A 15,423-nucleotide genomic window follows, 5' to 3' on the forward strand; every position below is an offset into this window, starting at 1 on the left:
AGAGAGAGAAAATAGTCTGTAATACTCTAATGATGGACACATGTCATACATTTGTCTAAATTTATGGAATGAATAATATTAAAAGTGAAAGCTAATGTAAACCATGGACCCTGAACAGTAATGTGTCAGTGTTGATTCATTTATAGCAAATGTACACTGTCTTGCAGGATTTTTTTTCTTTCTTTTTTCTTTTTTTTTTTTGGTATTGGGGATCAAACTCAAGACCTTGCACTTGGCATGCAGGTGCTTGTGCTGCTGAGCTATATCCCTGGCCCTGTCTTGCAGGATTTTGATGGTGGGGAAGTTTTTGCTTATATTGGGGTGGGACATATTATCAATGTCTATGGCTTCTAGAACTACATTCAATATAAGGTGTGTATTTTTAAAAAACTTATTATACAAAGCTTAGCACATTGAATGTACCTAATGAATTAACCAACTCTAAAATATTTGTCCTTTTTACTGTATAACACATCACGTCTACCATTTAGTTCTCTGCATTAGAATGCCTGTTAAACATAGAATGCAAGCATGGAGAGAATTGTGACCTACACAAGAATTATGGATCAAGAATTCCACCAGAGGAAACCAGTTCTGTTCAAGGAGAGGAGCACATATTTTCTCATGAGATTTTGAATAAATCTCAACTTAATAACCATGGCACTGAAGCTGCTGACAACTGCCAGTTGCTCTATGAAGGCAATTTTCCATCCTACCATTCTTGGCCATTCTTGGGAAATTTTTCTTGGCCCTGCGATCTCATTGAGGAACACCCGTTTTTATCACAGAATCCCTCCACCAGCCAAGTACGGCGGACGGCACACAGTGACCATAATTCCTGGAGATGACATTGGACCTGAACTAATGGTGCATGTGAAGACCGTGTTCCGCTGTGCGTGCGTGCCCGTAGACTTTGAGGAGGTGCGGGTGACCACCACATCTAGCGAGGAGGAGATTCACAATGCCATCATGGCAGTGCGTCGAAACTCTGTGGCTTTAAAGGGCAGCATTAAAACCGACCACACCCAGCCACCTTCTCACAAGTCTTACAGCAACATATTGCGTACCACCCTGGATCTCTATGCCAATGTCACCCACTTTAAGAACCTGCCCAATGTGGACACTCGCCACCAGGACATAGACATCTTGGTGATTCGGGAGAACACAGAGGGTGAGTACAGCAACCTGGAGCATGAAAGTGTGAAAGGAGTGATCGAGAGCCTAAAGATTGTTACGAAGGCAAAGTCTTTGCGCATTGCTGAATATGCCTTCCAGCTGGCCCAGAAGATGGGGCGCAAAAAAGTGACAGCTGTGCACAAGGCCAACATCATGAAGCTAGGAGATGGCCTCTTTCTCCAGTGCTGTCAGGAGGTGGCGTCGCGCTACCCCCACATCACCTTAGACAGCATGGTCGTGGACAATGCTACGATGCAGCTGGTGTCCTGGCCTCAACAGTTTGACGTCATGGTGATGCCCAATCTTTATGGCAACATTGTCACCAGTATCTGCACAGGGTTGGTTGGCGGGTCGGGCCTTGTACCTGCAGCCAACTATGGCAGCTTATATGCAGTGTTTGAGACCGCCTCAAGGCAGTTAAACAACGATCCAAAGGATAAGAACAGGGCCAATCCTACCGCCATGCTGCTAGCAAGTTGCATTATGCTGGATTACCTCAAACTACACTCCCACGCCAAAGCGATTCGTACTGCAGTCTTGGCATCCTTAGGAAATAAAAGTATTCAAACACCAGACATTGGAGGCCAGGGTACCACCGTGGAAATAATTCAGTATATTATGGACCACATCCGAAATGCCAATTAAATGACCAGTGCCATGGAAGCCAGTATCACCCCAAGTCCTTTCTGTCCTGTTTCCTTCTCCACCCATCCTCAAAAATCCTACCAGCTTGGCTAACATGGACTCCAAAACAAGTTATCTTCTCTGGTGCAGCAGGTGCAGGTGAACCAAGACTGTTCTTTTTCCATTAAATTAAAATGTCATAAATACTGCTGACTTAAATTAACCAAATGTATTGCATTGTAAGTAAATTGAGGGCATTCTTCTCTTTTCTAATCCACAATTCTCACCTTCCTATGATACGACACACTGACTAAATCAGAGCTGTTTGTGGAGCAAAAGGGCTTCTCCAGAGCTTGGCACACAGATACCCCAGTGGTTAAAATTCAGCAGAGCCAGCACACAGACAGTCTGTCTTTTCTCTAGATGTTCTTAATGAATGAATTAGTGCACTACATCCTGCTTACAACACATACACTGCAACTTTATTAGTAAATAAGGAAGCACAAAGCTGAGCTATCACAGACTGCTTCTCTTCCTCCCACTAGTATTCCATCCCTAGTGTTGTTTAGGAGCTTTTTGTTAGAAATTTTTCTGGAGTTTGTTTTCACATACAAAAATTCCCGGGCACTGTAATTATCCTGGAGGAGGAATTCTTGAAGTTCTTTGATCTGGGCTCAGATGTGTAGGAATCAAATCTCTTTACAGCTGGACCACGATTTCTTGTACAAATAAAACACTGGATTTTAAACCTCATGTTCGGTGCTTTGACAGCTGCTTAAGGTTCACAGTTTGAAAGAAAGAATGTGAAGGAATGTGAAAAACAAAATGCTATAATCTAATGTGAACATTTGCCATCATGTTATCATATTGAATTTACATTGTTTTTAGGGTCTTCACTGGGAAACAAAAATAATTATATTACTTGGAATTTTTGTTGCTCAAAAAGCTAAAAAAGTAATGATTATAAAATCTTACAGTGGTTTTCTCAGGAGGATTAGCCTGCAGATAGAAGTAAGGTGGAGGAAAGCAGTGAATTCTATGTTTTGGAAATCTGCTATCTCACCTGTGATCTTTGGATCTCACCATGATTCATGTATTAGGAGCTGAAGATGTTTTTCTTGGACCATAAAAGGTTGCTGTAGTCTCCACAGAGTCCTAACTTAGTCTGATTATCTTGAGTTCATCTATGCTAATTATATAGGAAGTTGGGGCCAGGGTTTGGAAATCCAAAAGCTAGTTGGAAAGGGTCTAGTTTGAGGAGGTAGTGACCATATTCACCCTATCTAGAGGTCTTTAGAAAAATAAGAGAAGCAGGAAAGAATCAATAATAAAATCATCATTATAATCTCATTTATTGGACAGCTAGACAGCCGTCAGCAAGGAGGGATTTCACCAACCCATGTAGCCCCCACCTTGAGCTGATGGAGACCTGAATTTTTGGTGTGGTTTGACAAACAGATTAGGAGTGTGTTGTAGCCCGAAGTCCCGCTTCCCTGAAGGCCACACTAATCTATACAACCTTAACTCACACTACCTGCTCTGTAATTCTTTCCCTCATGACTAAGGAAATTTATTTATGGCACAACCACAGAAGGTGGCTCAGCTGTCAGCTTCTATTTAACAATGGGAATTTATGGTTCATTTCGGCTAAAGTTTCTTTTTCTGTTAAAAATGTCGCACCACCCCCACAGAAAAGGAAAAGTTCTTGGATCAGACTTCTGCGTGGCTCCTTGTGTTCCATAGTGGAATTTTCCACTTCCATTGTTAGACACACCGCTAAACTATGAGTCATGTATTTTTCCTGTTGTTGTCCTTCATAGTCCTTAGGAGGAGAATGACTGGTACATAAAACATAAGCAAGGTATGTTTGTCGATTTAATGAAAAATAAATGCTGTGCCTAATCCTGCCTCACTTTTCTTCAGTCTAAAGTGAGATGATAATTGATATTATTTCACAGGGTTGTATGGAAGATTGAGAGAGATAAAGCAAATGAGTTTATTAGCATTGTGGGTATGACAAGGTGAATGGTTGGTATATTTTGAAATTACTGTGTTTAGCTGAGGTATGAGGCCATCTTGTGTGTCTGTTCTTTTCAAGAGCAGTCATTTCCTTGCTTCTCTTCCCCCCAACCCATTTGTTTTTTTCCTTTTGAGCAGTTTCTTTCCCTTTCACTGTATCTATTGTACCTTTCGGATCTTATTTACTCTTTCAGTTTTATATATATATATATATATATATATATATACACACACACACACGATAGCTAAGATAATTCTATTGCTAATTTCTATTAGCTCATTGAGAAGAACTTTTAATGCTTATATTGTTTGATCAATTTTGCATGACTGTACCTGGTAATCTGAGCAACTACTTTGACGATATGCAATATAATAAGCGTTGTTAATTTCCTATCACCTTGTTTTGAAGGTCGTATCTTTTGTTGTTACTGTTATTGTTTCTTTAAAGTAATAAAAAGGTGTACTCACTTCTTTTTGTCCGCTTTCCCCCCTTGTAAGTGTGTGCCTTCATCAGTGGAAATTCAGTAAAAGTAGACGTGAACCACCAAACTACCTTTTCAGTTGGGAACTAAATGCCACAAACAAGGTTGTTTTATGGTGAATAATGATGAGAATGAATACCCGTCATCTCTGAGATGGTTTGTTCAGGTGCTGATGAAAAGGATTAACTGAATATTGTCTGAGCGGGGGTAATGAATTACGAAGACAGTGGCAATGCAAGGACGGTGGTAACTTTTAAAGTGTTCATCCAGCTTACGATTTTTTGGAGCCCTGAAATTACACCTCTTGTGGTCTTCAGGTTGAAGTGTGTCTTAGAACCTGTGCCGGTCCATGCATAGCACTCTAGCTGTGGAAGGAAAGACAGTGTCAGAAGAGAAAGATGGAGAACTCTGCAGTGTATCTGCAGCTCAGTTCTAGCCAACTTCCCACTAGGGAGAAAAGTATCATATCCATTAAGTGTCTTTATTCTCTCTCCTTTTTATTTCTTGAATCTAGCAACCTCCCTGTTTTCCCCCAGTACCTCCTTTGTCAGTAACCTCCCTCACATTAGAAACTTCCTGTTTCTCTTACTGTGACTATGTCCTGCTAACTTATGTCCTGTCTCTAGTTTAGTGGCCTTCAGTATATTTCCTGCAAGGTACACAGCATTTTCTTTCTGACAGTAAATGAAATCCTGCCACTTCCCTACTTAAAATCCCTCATCTGAGGGCTTCCCTTTGTCCTTTAAAGAAAGTCCACTGAGCGCACACAGCACTGTGCAGTGCTCTCCTTGGCAAGAGGGGTGGTAGATTCATTTATCACTAGAGCCTCAGAACCTAGGACAGGGACAGGTCTTCATCTATACTTAAAATACAAAAAGAAGGGAGGGAGCGGGCAGGGGAGGAAGGAAGGAGGGAAGAATAAAGGAAGAAAGGAAGGGTGAAGAAAGACGAGATCTCCTTAAAGGACCCCTTCACCTGGAAGATGAAGGAAAGAAGGGCTGACAGCCACTGTTAGGAGTTTAGGAGGGGGAGAAATAAAGCTGTAATCCAGTGACGGCAGACCTTTTAGAGACCTAGTGCCCAAACTGCATCCACAACCCATGGATGTATCACAAAGTGCCAGCAGTGCAATTATGCGAATGAGTTATGGTGTGTGATGTCATCACCTGGCACTGCTGCTCCTTTCTCTGTGTGCTACTGTTTGGTGCTCAGCTGCTGGAGCGATGCTGGGAGGGCTTGGCTTGCCTGCCAACAGAGATGGCTGTACGTGCCGACTGTGACGCATGGGCCAAAAGTTTGCCACCGCGTCTAATTGCTTGCAAAAGTCCTCCTGTCTTCTCTAAAGAATACCAAAGCCCTCCTGGCAATAAAACAGGTGGTGGACAGGCTGTTAGCATTTCCTGCAAAGACTTCTGTAGTCCATTTATTGGGTAATTTCATCTGTGCCACATTTATCAATTTTCTCGGCTTTGCTTATGGTTCTGGTGTTACAAAGAATAGGAGACACAAGTTGTCTGATTTTTCCCTTGATTAATTCTTTCTCAGTAAGGCTGTTCTGGCTACAGCATTGTAAATCACTCAGTCACTCAAATGCCATAGCTGAACTCATCCCAGCTCTGCCACAAAGAGCTGTGTATACTTGATAAGTTGCATAACTTCGCTGGTGTGCAGTATTCTCAATGTAAATGTCCACCTTCATAGGATCACTGTAAATGTCACATAAAGTTGCTTTGCTTATTACTGCATGATAAAGCACCCCAAAATTTAGTGGTTTAGAAGAAGTGGTTAATGGTCATGATTCTGTGGATTAAGCAGGCAGTTGTTGCTAGTGGGGGTGTTGGGATGGCTGACAGGTCCCAATAGCTGTGCTCACACGGGAATGGCTGTCCACATGGAGCCTCAGCTTTTCTCTGTGTGGCCCTCTGATGAGGCTGTTTCAGCATCTTTGCAGCATGATACCTGGTTTCAAGGAGCAAAGAGCAAGAATGTAGATCTCTTACAGCCTGGCTTTGTAAGTTGCTCAGGAGCATTTGTACCGCATTCCATTGGTGATGTAGGCAGTGGGGCAGAGCAGACTGAATGAGAGAGAATGTACACCCGCTTTCCATGAGAGAGCAAGGAGCTCACACTGCAAAGCGGACTAAGGAATCAGAAACAGTACTGTGCCCTTTGGGAAGCACGATCTCCCACCATGAGAATATATTTAGAACTCTTTCCGCAGCGCCTGTCCTTTAGGAAATGCTTGGTCAATGGCATCTGTTACCGCCCTCGTCGTTTCCCCCTTGCATCTTATCTAGCTTGACTTTCTGTTGATTCCGCCCCATAACATATCTTATATGTTGATTCCCCTCATTCTGTCTCATTTCTTCCATGCTTATACCTTGCCAAGGATTACTTAGAAGGTTGTCTACCCAGCCTCAAATTTGACCTCCTTCATTTCACATTTTCTCGTCTGTGAATTTTTCATCTACTTGAATTTAACTGTAACAAATCATACAGTCTTTGAGGTTATGAAGCATAGTTAAACCACTGTTCTGGGCTTTGCACTATAGTACAATGCTTGTATAGTTGGTTCAATTTGGTAGTTAAACATCAAGTAGAATAGGAATACTAGTAATAATATGATTTATTGTGTTTATTATGTACCTTACGTTGTTTCACATGCTTTCCAATTATTAATTTTTTTTTAGCTCTCAGCATTAACTCTGTTAAATGGTTATTGTAGCAATCTTCATCTCACAGAGCAAAAAGCTGAGGGGAGTGATGGTAAGAAATTTGCCTGCAGTCTCAGAACTAACAGGTGGTGAATCTGGGTGAGGTTACACTGAAGCCACTGGCTTCAGAGGCCAGTGCTTAAATGGTTGTGGGCGTTTTTGGAAGCATGGACCTTTGCACCCTGTGACCTTGTCATACTTTTGTGTGAAAATGGCCTGGGTTTCAGCTGTAGAGCAATGTTTCTCATGAAAATAACCCTACAAATGCATCGAACTAAAGAAAGATCAAGTGAGTGAAGTTTTGCAGAAGTGGTACCGCAGGAAGGCAAAGTGAATGGCTTCAATCTCATAGCTAGGATGCACTTAAGCCAGGATGCACACCCAAACCTCTGATTCCAAAACCAGGATGAGCAGCTGAGCAGGTAAGGGTTCGTACCTTCTAATTCCTGATGATGTCTTCTTTTCACTGGGCTACAGCTCTTTTCTAATGTAACCTATAGGTAAATGGCTGATGCTTTTTCAAATTACTATGTGTAAAGTACTGTCCTGATTTTACATATATATAATATTATATATTATAATACTATATATTATATATTTATATAAAATATATATTTATAAGTATATAAATATATATTATATATAAATAGATATAAAATTTTGTATATATCTATAAAATTTAATCCTCACATCAACTCATGCATTGAGTAAATACAGAAAAATTCAGTGGACTTTGTCAAGATTAATCACATAGTAAACATGGAGCCAGAATCAAAGCCCAACTATGAGCACCTGTGTTTATTCACTACTAAAGAAACTGCTTCTCAGTTTTGTGGGGTTACCTAGATATCACAGCACCAAGAAGTCAGAATATACAAATATGAGCCTGTTTGGTGTCTCAGTTAAGCATCAGATATTGAAAAGAGGTGACATTTCACAAATAGCAAGTTAAATAGTCAATTTTTCTTTTAGGGTAGTGACAGACCTGAAAAGAGAAATTTTAGAACAGAAGTGATGTGCTATTGAAACCATAGAATTGTTAAAATAATCGTATGGAGTGGACATCAAGGAAATACTGAATTTTGCAACTAAGAGGACTTTGAAGAAATGTATACAGCTCCAGATCTTTACACCAATAGCAAAATTCCTGAGAGAAGTACTAAAGGCTCACTTGGACATCTGCATAACTTCTGCAGGAAGCTGATTACCATGAAGCATTTCTGAGGGGAGGTATTTGGTCCTTGGAGCTCCCTGACAACTTGTGTAACATTGCAACTCAACCTGGCAAAGTGTTCTTCACATCAAAATGAAGTTGCTTACTCTGTTATGGGAAGCTATGTATAAGCATTTGTGATTGTGCCAAGAACAGCAAGGAAAACAGAAAAATGTGTGAGGAAATGGCTGAGCTTCACAAAACCAATTAAAATGAAATGTCTTCTTATCAATTTTCCAAATGCTCAAAAATCAGCACAGTCAGGGCCAGGGATTTAGTTCAGTGGCACAGTGCCTGCCTGGCAAGCCCGAGGTCATGAGTTTGATTCCCGGTACCGGAGGTCGGGGGAAATCAACACAATCTGACTAAAAACACTGTCTACTGCTGGCAACTCTAGTCTGGACTCTGACCAGCCTGAGCATCTGGTTTGCTACAGTTGATGACAATCTTCGCTTATACAAAATGCATGTAAATGATTAGATATTGTGATGAGAGAGGTACCATTTCATATATATCCAAATATAAAGGTGGTCTTGCCTGTTTTTTAGAGAAAGGGAAATGCCTCAAATTCAAATCTTTGTACACATTTTCATTGTACCTGATCTCTCAGTTCTATAACTTTGAAGAAGAAATTATTTAGGGTAGTGTTATGGTTGATACATTGTGTCAACTTGGGGAGTCTCGAGACTTGGCTAAGTGACTCAGCAGGAAGCCAGGGTGCTTATTTTGTATACATCCTGAGCCTGTGGAAGAGGAGGGCATGGAGATTATGTGAGAGCTACACACCCCTTAGGTGGGGGTAGCCTGTTTACAAAGTAAGGCAGGGAAAGAAGCTGCTTGCCGCCATTCCTCCCTTTTGCTCTGCCTGTTTGCTGTTCGGCTGCCATTCCCCGCTTGCTCTTGTTGTTTTGTTATCTTCTGCCTCAGAGCCAGCCAAGTATGGACTGAAACCTCCACAAACTGTAAGCTAAATAAACCTTTCCTTCCTTCATTTTGGATGTTGGGTATTTTGTCTCAGCAATGAGAGAAAAGTAACTAAGACAGGTAGAAAATGACATACGTCATGCTGGCTTCATATTTTCATAGAGATTATCTGGACAACTAATTTTAAGAATACACAAAAATACCTACAACAATGAATTAGTAATTATTTGGGGAAGTGGGATTTCACAGTTGCAAGCACTGTGTGTCATTTAATTAGCCTGATTGTGATGATTATTCCCAAATCATCAAGTTAAGCTGTAAGTATAGACAAATATAACTTATCAATTATAACTCTATTATTCTGGAAAATGCAAAGGCTTAGATATGTCAAAAAAGTCAAAGGTTGATTTTTGATCATATAATAGATATCACAAATTCATATAATAATTAGACAACTATAGAAAGAAATAGCCGTAACATGATACATTTAGGTTCCTGTAACTTTCTTTGAAATGCCAAGAAACACAGATTCAAAGTTTGCTTTATTTTAAGCTGCTTAGATGAGATGATGACAGATCACAAACCAGAGAACTGGAAAAGTGATTCTAGGTTGGAAAGATGTTGAGGTCAAGATTCATGTGTGGAGATTAAATGAAATTATTTAATGATCTCATATTCAAAGAAGCAATTTTCCTGAAATAATGTATTATCTAACATAGTCTATTAATTTCATATATATATATATATATATATACTTTGTATAATAATCAAATTCATAGATCAAGTAGAACATACAGAGGATGATAAAAAATAAGGTGTGTGCCCAAATTTTTAAAAATTACACTGAAACACACATTGCAATAAAACCCCCTCAGAATACTTCTCCTCACCTTGAACAAACTTATTCCATCATTCTTACCACATTTTTTTTTCTTTCCACATTTTGGAGCAATTCTGGAATTTCTTTTTTGTGAGTGTCTTTATGCAGTATGATTAAAACTATGGTGAATGCTGCTGCCGGAGGCTCATACAAATATTACTGTGTATTCTCAGCCATTTTATTCACCAAAGGCGGCACTATGTGACTTCTGCCTCTTCCTCAAAGTCAAAATAACTGTGAGAGGTAAATGTTTTGAATCCATTCAGGACATCAAAGCAGCCACCACAGAGAAACTAGGCACTCAAAAAGCCAGCTCCCAAAATTGCTTTAGAGAGTGACAAAAACAAAAGGATAAGCATGTTCAAAGGACAGGGCTATTTTGAGATAGATTAATGGCAGCGTGTCTTTTAGTATAATTAATTTTCAAAATTTAAACACTCATCATAGTTGTTAATCATATCTCATAGCTATATAACCAAATCATTTCACAAACGGATCTGTTTATTAATTTATCCCTCAAAATATTCTACCTTTCCTTGAATGATTTCCCTTTTTAAAAACTGTTATGAGTAAAAAAGGAATCATTTTATCTATATTTGGAGTTTTTTTCTATTAAGCATTTATATAATCTCCTAGGGATAATATTGTGTGGGAAAAAGAAAGAAAGGAAAATGACTGTACAGAAACCTGCAGTAGCAATATAAGAATAAAGATTTCAAATTATATAGATAATATTACAGAACCAAATATGAAGGAATTTCAAAAGAAGTTATATTTAACTATTTAAGGTCATGGGTAGAAAACCTGCGGTGCTTCATCTAGTTTTGACCTTTCAAATTCCTAAAATATGTAAATTAAAAAATTAACTTTACACCAGCTTCCAAAAAATGTTGGGAAACCTAATTTATAAAGCAAACTGTTTTTCAGCCTAAGTCTCTAGGATTGATGTTTTGCAAAGTTTTCAGGCTGTGATGGAATTAAGTGATTTTTGGTCCCATTTTTACTCTTGCCACAGAAAGATCTTTGTCTACACAGTGACCTCATCCATTGACTCTTTCACTCGTTCACTTGCTTTTCCATCCTCTGTGCGGTCTGCTGAGTCGAGTACTTGTGCTGAGTCACAAACTGTGCCAAGGTGGAAGATATAGCTTTGAAAATCCATGTGCTTTCTTTCAGAAGACAGAGCGGAGGGAATTGACCATAATTCCAAGATGAATAATAATGTGATAAGTATTGTAATGTAGGTGAAAGCAAGGTGCTAGAAGGCAAGAGAAGAAGGGAAGAGAAATCAGAGAAATCCACCCAGGAAGTTAACTGGAAACTCATTTAGGAAAAAGGAGGAGGGGTGGGGGAGTATGGCAGGGAGGGAAGGAAAGGCATTCTGGATTAGTACCAAGGTCCTGAGAGTTGGAAGGGTGGCTAAGGTCTGCGACTACCTAGGATTAAAAATGTTTCCTTTTTCTTCCATCATTTCATATTTTACACACCATAACTGTTGTGGAACCAATTTTACCTACCCAACTTTATGCATAAGTTGAAATTTTCATGATTTAAGGTGAACACTTGATTTTATATATTTTTCGGTGATCAATTCTACATTGATTGGTTAACCCTTGAGACACCTCATCATAGTTAACTCTCATTCTTGGGATTAGGAGGATTTATTTTCTTCCTTGAATTACTTGTAAAGCTTTTCTTTACTTTTGCACATCTCTCTTTCAACGTCGCTTTCTCCACAATGATATTTCATGATTTTGTTCTTTGCAGTACAACTCTTTTTTCCTTCACCTCTTCAGATATCACCTTCCCTTGTTTGGGCTCAGCTACCTGATCTCGTTCTGCTCTGATCTCTCCCTTCTTTTGGAAATGGGCATGGAACTTCAGTTGAAATCTTATTTATGGCCCTCCTCCCTCATCTTCTACTTCAGTAGCATAATCTCCTGCTCATTGTCCTGAGACACAGAATGCTTGCCTTTGGGGTCACAGGGTGCCATTAAGAAATGGACAACTCATTCACCAAGGTGCCCGAGTTCAAGGAAAGAAACAGCAACAGGAGCAGCACTTCTAAGGAAAACGACCCAATTACGCTTCCTCTTATTTACCCAGAAAGCTGCCTCTCCCCAAAAGGACTGTCAAACCCTTTATCTTTGTCTATGAAGTTATGTCCTATCTCTTTGGAGAACTCCAAATATGAACAGCTGAAGAGATTAGCATTACTTGACCATGGTTATCGTTTTTATCCAGATTGTCAGAGGCTTTTAACAGTCTCCAGTGGAATTTCAGTGAAAGAGAGCTTAAAATGCACAGGAGGAGGAAAGTACTTCTCTCCCAGGATCCCTGCTGAGCTGATAACAGTCTATGGCAAGTCATGTATTTAAACAGAAATAAACATGCCTTGGGATGCCAGGAGAGTATTAATAGCTTAATAAGCTATTTTCAGCTTTATTAAGAAATCTGTGTTTAATTTTTCCAGCATCTCCAGTCCTATTCATTTAGCTTTCCCCTGCATGTGGATCAATTAGAACAGTTGATGAGAATGCCGACATTGCCTTCTGTTTCTCACAGAAAGATGGTGCTTTTGGAGCAGAGTAAGGAATCTGGAGGACTTCCAAGCACTTAGCCAAAAACTTATACTTAATTGGCTTTTAGTGGGGAACAGTATTCCTGATCAGACATTTCCTATGCCTGGGTCCCAAGTAATTCCACCATTGGGTATTTATTCCAAAACATTCGTTGGAAAATTTATTACCTCTCTTAAGTGTGAGGTCCGGGTGAGCATTATGTGTGTGTGTGTGTAAAGGGTCAGATAGAAAACTTCTTAAGATTTGTAGTTTGTACACCATATGGTCTCTACTGCAGCTTCTCAACTCTGTGGCTTTAAAACACCTGGAATTGTCCTTCACCACAGCCATATCAACATTTGTTATTCTTTGACTTCTTGATAATTGTCATTCTTTCTGGTGTAAGATGGACCCTCAATGTGAGTTTAATTTGCAGTACTCTAATGGCCAGAGATGTTGAACATTTTCCTACATTGTTAATGGAATGTAAACTAGTACAATCAGTACTAGTACAACCAGAATTCTCAGAGAAGTGAAGTGAGAAATTCCATATGACCTTGACATTCCTTTTCTAGGTATCTACTCTAGAAAACTAAAGACATCATACTACAGTTATATGTGCAAAGCAATGTTTATAGCAGCAAAATTCATAATATGTAAGTCTTGGAAGCTGCCTGTATACCCATCAGTAGATGAATGGATAAAGAAAACGTGTTACCTATGCATAATAAAATACTACTCAGCTATAAAGAAGGACAAATTCCAGACATCTGTAGTAAAATGGATGCATCTGGAAAATATAATGTTGAATGAAATAAATCAGTCACACAAGCTTAAATACCATATGGTATCATTCGTTTGAGTGACACAGTGTACAAAGAAAATAATAAAGGATGGATAGAAGGACACAAGGGGGAAGAACTCTTGTGAATGGAAAGCGGTCCAGGAGATGGAAAGTGAGGGGACAGGCAAGGGAGGGAAGGTAGGTAAAGATCTGCCATGTACAGGAACCTAATAACCTCAGTGAGTGCAAACATTATGTGTCATAAACATGAGATAAGAATGATTCTAACAAGTATAGAGATGGGGAAGGACGTTCAGAGCTGGTGAGAGGGAAGTAGGTAGAAAGGAGAAGGGAATAAGCTGTGTTGTGTATGTGCACCCACTCCTCAAGGTGAATGTAAACATCGTGTACTACAAACGTGTACTAAGCAAAGCAAAGCAATAGGAGCCATAAACTGTATGTATAGACTACTAAATGGGGCTGTGTTCTATGAGACTTCATTTAGAGGTGCTGTAATTTAAGTTTCACATAATTTCTACATGTCATGCAATACTGTGCCTCCTTTAATTTTTTTCACTACTTAAACTGTAAAAGGCAAGCTTTGCTCATCCACCACAAAGAAACAAGCCTGTGGGCTGTAATGCCTAAACTCTTGCTCTGGGCAAAGGGACTTTGGTAATGAATCAGATGGAAACCTTGTCTTCCTATGACTTTTATTTTCCCAGAGAGGAAACACACAATGGGCATGTACACAAGAAATGCATATTGTGTCATGTACCGGGAGCTAGGAGGAAAGGAAAAGGAAATAAAGCAAAGCATAGCATAGTCCCTGTGGCTGAGAGCACCTGATGAGATGTGGGCCACTGGGCTGATCTGGGAGGGCTCCTCTGAGGTGACATCTATGTGGAACTCTAAGTGCCATCAGGTTGGTGTGAATGTCTGGTCCAAGCGGAAGTAATGACAGAAGTAACGCCCTGACTCTGAGATGAGTTAAGGGTGTTTGAAGAAGCACAAGACTGGTCTGGCTGGAGGGAACTTCAGAGTTGAAACTGAGGACTCCACTTGATGGAAAAGGAAGGCAGTGAAGTCAGGGAGGATGCAGGCCAGAGGGGCATTGGGTTTGTTTTGTGTTTCAGTGCAAGGCAGTGAGTGTGTTTCAGGTGGGGAGTGACAGGGAACAGTTTTTGCCGATGGGAGGATCACTTTGGCTGTTGTGTACGTGAGGACCGTCAAGGCACAGTGAGAGTCAGGAAGGCAGAGTCGCGTGACCTCTCTGGGTGCATGATAGAGGCTTTTCCATGGACACTTCTAACACTTTCTCAGGGGAAGAGGAGGCATAGGGACTTAATGCAGCTCATGTACAATTACTGAATGAGATCTGTATCAAGAGCTTTTTCCAGCAATTAACTCTGTATTACTCATATTACCTCAGTGGTGCTTACAACAATGGTTAACCATCTTTGGGACATTTGCCATACATGGCATTGCTTCCTTAATCTTTGATTCTGTAAGATATATGTCGGTTACTGTATCGCTGAAGAAGCTGAGATGCTAATAAATTTTGCAATTGACTAGCAGCTCTTGAAACTGGTGGATGGGGTGCACAGGGAGCCATGGGCGGGGAGTGCTGGTTTTCCAGCTGGCTAGCTTCCTGCCTCGTAGGCCCCCAGAGGGAGGGCCCCAGGTGCACGGGGAGCCACAGGCAGGGAGCGCCGGTCTTTGGACCGGCGGCCCACTCTCTGCCTCATAGGCCCCTGGAAGGAGGGCTTCCGGCGCACAGGGAGCCACGGACGGGGAGCACCAGTCTTCTGGCTGGCTAGCTTCCTGCCTCGTAGGCCCCTGGAGGGAGGGCCCCCAGCACATGGGGAGCCATGCGGCAGCGAGCACTGTTGCGCACTGGCCCTTAGGCTGGCTGCTGCTGCTCCACTGAGACCTGTCATGACACAGAGAAACAATGATACAATTGGCCCACCATGCACAGACTGCAGATGCCCACCCACAGACATGTGTGAATCATTCAAACTTTGAACAACCCCTGGGAATACA

At 40.6% G+C, this 15,423-nt stretch overlaps 2 protein-coding genes across 3 annotated transcripts in view; both read left to right on the forward strand.

The window, feature by feature from the left end:
• Positions 1-15,423, forward strand: part of Nell1 (neural EGFL like 1) — a gene marked incomplete at its 5' end in the record, with an annotated part of 791,721 nt that overhangs the window by 537,918 nt on the left and 238,380 nt on the right.
• Positions 574-2,023, forward strand: LOC102007889 (isocitrate dehydrogenase [NAD] subunit gamma, mitochondrial-like). Its single transcript, XM_005401726.1, has one exon. It carries the CDS (start codon positions 658-660, stop codon positions 1,819-1,821), a length of 1,164 nt encoding a protein of 387 aa, XP_005401783.1. The 5' UTR covers positions 574-657; the 3' UTR covers positions 1,822-2,023.

The sequence above is a fragment of the Chinchilla lanigera genome, unplaced genomic scaffold (genome assembly GCF_000276665.1).
Source record: "Chinchilla lanigera isolate Chin_1 unplaced genomic scaffold, ChiLan1.0 scaffold00075, whole genome shotgun sequence".
Taxonomy (NCBI): Eukaryota; Metazoa; Chordata; class Mammalia; order Rodentia; family Chinchillidae; genus Chinchilla; species Chinchilla lanigera.